The 6,038-nt window shown below is 38.0% G+C and overlaps 1 protein-coding gene across 2 annotated transcripts; it reads right to left on the bottom strand.

The window, feature by feature from the left end:
- Positions 1-545: 545 nt before the first annotated feature.
- Positions 546-4,390, bottom strand: LOC122047764. Of its 2 annotated transcripts, none has more exons than XM_042609230.1 (8): positions 4,156-4,390; positions 2,883-3,086; positions 2,552-2,803; positions 2,362-2,396; positions 2,217-2,282; positions 1,963-2,098; positions 1,226-1,848; positions 546-1,142 (listed from the first exon to the last, which is right to left on the bottom strand). In XM_042609230.1, exons 1-8 carry the CDS (start codon positions 4,244-4,246, stop codon positions 561-563), a joined length of 1,989 nt encoding a protein of 662 aa, XP_042465164.1. In that variant the 5' UTR covers positions 4,247-4,390; the 3' UTR covers positions 546-560. The 2 variants fall into 2 exon arrangements, with proteins under 2 accessions (XP_042465164.1, XP_042465165.1); XM_042609231.1 differs by having other exon boundaries at positions 2,883-3,065.
- Positions 4,391-6,038: the final 1,648 nt, after the last annotated feature.

Raw genomic sequence — 6,038 nt, 5'->3', positions numbered from 1 at the left:
AAAAGACATTTATCTCGACTTTACCGAAATTCGAACCCCAGACTTCATGATGACAACCATAGCATCATAGCTAGAGGGCATTAATTTTCTTATTCTATAAGGTACACATAACAGTTCAATTTTAATGCAACCTACAACCATCTAGAGCCCACGAGTGAGTTTTGGATAAAAGGGCAGAAAATAAAACAATCATGGATGCTTTCTGGTAAAGCAATTAAGCAAAATCATTACTAATGAATCTCTACATTTAAAAAAAATGGCTTTTGTATGTGAAATCAAGGTACAAAATATCAATTTATTCATCTAAAGAGCATATTCCACTAAATTTTCATCAAGAATATTTGCAGAAATGCAGATAGATGAACTGCAAACACACCTTATCATTCCAGTGCATGATGAAACTAGAGTTTGGATAGACACTCAATGGACAATGTTAGAGATGACTCGGAGGCTAATTGAAGTTCGCAATGCCAGCACAATTTCTCCTAAAATGAGATAAAGAATACTTGTGCTCCAATTAGCATGATCTGTAATTCTAGTTTTAGCTCAGACTGATTGGTTCATTGTGCAGGGAAAACATTTTCTTTTCCTGTGATAGTAGGTAAATCACTGTAATGACTCTTCTGAGTATCTGCTTCCTGTGCATCTAGAAAAGATGCCACATCTGAGTTCTTTGTACCAAGACTGGAACTTCGATCAATAGAAACTGAGAGTTCTTTGAGGTGGTCTGGATGCTGATCAGAATCTAGGTCTTTTCTTGTTGGTTTTGGCAGTGCAGAATCCAGATTTTTGTCTTGGACTACTTCAAGGCTGCCCTTGCATGACGTATAACCTTTTGGGGAACAAAAATCCTTGTCAATGGAGCTCATTTCCAAGTGTGATTTTGATGTGGCAATTGAGTCGTTGGATCCAAGATGCATAGGTAGCTGTTCGGGAGATGAAGTTTCTCTTGATGGATTTTGAAATGGAGCAGAGGTTTGAAATTTGGAACAATCCTGAGGGATAGCCTTATTTATTAGCTGAATCTTGCCTGGTTTTAATTTGTTCGCTACTTCAACCTTACGTACTCCAGTAGTGGATTTGAAAGTATTGGGTTGTTGGCGAGTCTGAGATGTTTTAGCATTGAAGGTTATGGATTTATTCTGAGAATTCAAAACAAAGTAAAATAAGGTCCTATAGAAGTAGTTGAAAGAACCATATGCAGTTGGGGGTTTTATAGGCTTACCGCATCAAAATAACCAATTTTTGGAGTTGGCACTTTCAGACCTGATGGCTTGAAGCATTTTGCACCAATGTTTGTGTTAGTGCAGCTCTCTTGATGATTCACTTTTGATAGCTCAGACTGTTTGCATCTTTCTTGAGAACGTCCAAGATCTTCAGAAATGGCACCTGACTCGAGACCAGACAAATAAACTTCATCATTTTCAGCACCTTCTAAAGAAGGGGGTGAACTGCCTTCAATAGAATTGGCAACTGATTTAAAGCCAAAAATAGTTGAAGTAGAAGATCCAGAAGCAACACTGTCAAATGAGGTACTTGGAGAAGCAGTTAAAGATAGATTGACTTTGGACTTCGAAGAAATTGCAGCACTCTTTTTTTCCCTGCAAACAATTTTAGCTCCACTTGGCCTTATAGATGTTTTACTAGAGATAGGTCCAGCAGAACGATTGATGGTTCTAGAACTTTTCATCCTTGTTAAATCTTGGGAAGATTTCTTTGCTTTATCTCCTGAATTATTGACCAAATTCAATGAAGGTTTTAGAGATTGGGAAGATCTTAAGTTAACATTGGAAGGTCCTGCATTTATTTTTTTCAATGACGTCAATGATTCCTGATTAATTGTGTTGCCTGCAAAAGTCAAAACACAGATGAAATGAGCTTGCAATCAGAATTTACGAGTTTACACACTGAATGCCATTTGACTCGATTGGTTGAGAATGCCTGAAGATCCAGAAAGGATACCTGCAATATCTCTTGTGGTACCGTTTCTTTTCTGACTATTTCCTGGAACACAAGTTGTCTTAGTTGGTGGAGTTGCTTTAGGCAGAACTCTTGGAGGCTTCAATAACATCTTTGAATTAGATTTACCACTGGATGCCTTTGGTAAAGCAAGAAATGCAAGATTTACTCAGAATATGCTTGAACTATAGTCAAATATCAAAGTGACTGGACTGTTAAAAAACATTTGTGAAATGAACTAGAATGCACGTACGTACCAAAACAACAGTTGCCTCTTTAGATTTATTCTCGTAATCATGTTCAGTGAGGCCTGGAGACTTCTTCTGAGATGACTCAAGTTATGGGTAAATTTATCTACATCGATGATTCAAGGGAGATACCTATTTAAAGGCAGAAACGTACCTTGCTATTAGATATGGATTCAACTTTCGCCAATGCTGCAAAAGAATATGGTTGTGCATTACTTAGGAACAGTGGCAACACAAACATTGACACTGTACTATGATTGACCTTGTGCATACAAAGCTGACGTTTCTATAGCAATTACCGACAATTACAGAAAAAATAAACCAAGCATCTGAGTAACAATTACCTGGATTTATTTTCTTGCTCGGTTTTATCGATCTGGAAGCTTTGTCGTCGCTACCAAAAGATTTTTGGATGGAGGCTCTTACATTGTCGAATAAATCTACCTCAAGGTTTTCTAAAGTCCAGCAATCATTATCTAAAGTTGAAGTTGACTCTGATGACTTTCTTACATCTTCCAAAATCATAGGTAGTGAACGAGATTCAGTTTTCTTGAATGTGCTATTCACAATGGCCAGCTCTTCGTGATTCAGAACTCCTGTGAACAACAAATAAAATAAAATTAGCTTACAGAATTTATTCAAAGATCAAGAAGGTTTGAAGCAAGATGACTGTACCTTCACTGGTAAAAAAAGCACTATCCCAAGCTAAACTTTTGCGCAAATTATATTTGCCAGGTTTTGTTTGATTTTGCTCAGGAGACTCTGAAAGTTTGAGCACTTCGTCTACTTGTTTGATGAATTTTTCTTGGCAAACATCTTTATCAGAATTTTTAATTACTGATTCAAGATAATTGTTCCCTGAATTGTTTTGAGAAAAGCCTGGAAAATTATAACAGGTACTACAACATGATTGATAAATACATCATTAAATCACAAGTTAGCTATAGTGATCAGCTATAGATTGTTCAAACTATTAAACTAGCACAACGAGTTACATGAGAACTGAAGAAACAATCAAAATAGATGTGGATGCAGTGTAATTATAAAGAACAAGTTTAACATAGCCATAGAGGAAAATGTTGTAAAAATTATAAAATGGTTATGGGAGTTAATGTTAATCTCAAAGGCGAGTAAGTTAGAGATTTAAGGTAATATAAAACATTGAACTCCGAAGTACAGGTTGTACTTTATAAAAGCACATTTAGGTTAATTATATTTTTTTGAAAAAAAAAACTTAAGTACGTATTTTCACAGTTGTTATTTGTGCAAAGACAGACACAAATATGGAGCAATGAGCTACTCTGAACTGTTAAATGACTTTTGGTTTTGATATAAGGAAATCAAGATTCTATCCTTTTCACGGACCAGCTCTATGATAATCTATAAGCTAATGAAAATTTTACGCTGTTTTTGATATTTAAAGAGATCTATGGCTTGTTGATAGTAACTAAGAATGATCTTCCATCCAGAGAATTACCTAGGCAAAATATTTAATTCATAGAGAGAGTAAGAAAAGATCCCCACCCAATCCGCACCCAATCCGTCCCAAGAACCACCCAGGAAACGATGAGTCATAACAACAAACACAAGATCGGCAAGACGCATGGAATGACTGGGAAACATACAACAATCCGATCAAAATTCACATCATGGCCAGCTTAAAAGGAAAAAAAAAAATCGCATCTTCAATAAGTAAAATCATAAATAGATGCAGGATCAATAAAAACTAGCCCGTACTAATCAAGATCTCAACTCTCAACATCAAAAACATAGCAAAACTCCCCAGCCCCGACAGATACTTTGGCTCGCCATTTAAGAGAGCGAATGGAGGCATGAATAAGAAAATTAAATTACTGTCGACTAATAGCTGCTTTGAAAGCGAAGAAGATCTTAAAGCGCTATCACAATCCAGCACATCGATGTATAAACTATTGGGTGCGACCAAAACCTGGCGAGATTGGATCGATCAAGGCGCCGCAAGGTGAGGGAGCCAGGAAATCGTCCTCCTGCGTGACGTCGATCAGCGAGAGCTTCTCCATGCTCGATAATCGGCGAGATCGAACGAAGAGGAAGAGGAAAGGCTGCAAAGAGAGAGAGAGAGAGAGAGAGGGAGAGAGAGGGGAAATCGGATCAGATCAAATTTGAAATAATTGTTAAAATGTAAATGTTTATTTGGGCATCTGCGCACCGCTTTAACGTTACCACGAGTCAAGAAATCGAAGCGGGCGATTTGAATTTGGAGTGCATAAAGATACCTCCTGTGAGCTTACCTCCCTTTTTGTAAGTATAACGCCTCGCCCATAAATAAAGTGGAAATTTATTTTACTTTGTAATTTATTTTTTTTATTTCATCCTCTATATTTGAAAACATTATATTTTTAACCTATAAAAATTTATAGAATAAAAATAGTAATTTCTCGTCGTATAAGTAATTGCCCTAACTTGGTGGGGGGTAATAGGTCGGATGTATTTCTCATAATTAGGGTTCAATTCATACATAGTTACACTAATAAAAAAGTATTAGTGAAATATTATAATACACCTAAGGTGATTAAAATATTAGTAACTGGTACGTCGCATCACCCTATTTATTGAATTTAATTGATGGAGTTGAAATATTTATATATCTAGTATATATAAAATAAAAAAGATACATTAGATAGTTCGATTAATCAAATAGAATGAAGTTAGAAATTTATTGTTTATTTAAATAAAATTTATATAAATTTGCCCGAGTTAAGGGTATGGCGTTGATATTATTTAAATATCTGTTTAATTTGTTTAGTTAGTTTTTTTTTTTTAATTATTTTTAATATCCATATTCGAATAAAAGATTTAATAGGTTATTATTTTTATTATTATGTGATCCTGTCCGAAAGTCGGGGAGGTGGATGTTAGGATCGTGGCGCTCCTGTTGACGTCCGAGGGACTCCGCGTCTACGTACAACACAAGCAGCATCAGTGCTGATCCAGGGAAGGGATTCCGGCGATGGCTCTCCGACGTTCAAGTCAACCTCCGGCGAATCAAGAAGCAACGAAAACTGTAGCGCGACTATAGAGATCACGAGAAAAGCATACCTTCGCCAATGTCTGGTCCCATTTATATAGAGCTCCTGTAGCATGTGTGCACGCTTCTTAAAGCGGCCACGTAATCCCAAACTTTCTCTGAAGAGACATGTCAGTAAAGTGTCTCTAACACAGTACCTTAATGGGTCGAGCATATCTCTAAAGTGACAGTGGAAGCTTCCGTCGTACGATCCTCTGTTTGACCACGCCGTCCGTCGGCGACACTCACTCCCAAAAAGATGTTGAAGGATATCCCGTTGTCTGTTCCTCATCCGAACGGAATAACCGCTCGACTAGGAGTTTCCTGTCCAAGTGTCGCCCATTCCTGGGCTGAGTGGGATAGCCGCTCGGCTGGAGTCTCCGTTGTCTGGCTAATGAATCTACTTCTTGGCCGAACGAGGTAGCTGCTCGGCCGATACTTCCACTATCTGGTTGTTGCATGTGTATCTTGACTAAGCGGGATAGCCGCTCGGCTATAGTAGTGTTGTCCACGTGTAGTCTGCTCTATGACTTTACTCTGCTGATCTGATTATTGGTGTAAGGCCGAGCGGGGTAGCCGCTCGGCTTGCTTCTGTAGATAATTGGTGTTTATTATATTCCTATCTTGAGCGTCTCAGCTCAGCTGGTGGCAGAGCTAGTGATGATGTCAGATCGGGCCTTTCATATCTTGGTCGGGCGAACCACTTGCTCGCCCGCCCTGTGATAGGGGGTGTTGATCGCCTTGACTTTGACCTCTATTGTGGCGAAGACCTTTCCTAATGTGGG

This window comes from Zingiber officinale, chromosome 2B (assembly GCF_018446385.1).
Source record: "Zingiber officinale cultivar Zhangliang chromosome 2B, Zo_v1.1, whole genome shotgun sequence".
In the NCBI taxonomy this organism is placed as follows: domain Eukaryota; kingdom Viridiplantae; phylum Streptophyta; class Magnoliopsida; order Zingiberales; family Zingiberaceae; genus Zingiber; species Zingiber officinale.
This window is presented reverse-complemented; position numbering and strand designations above follow the sequence as displayed.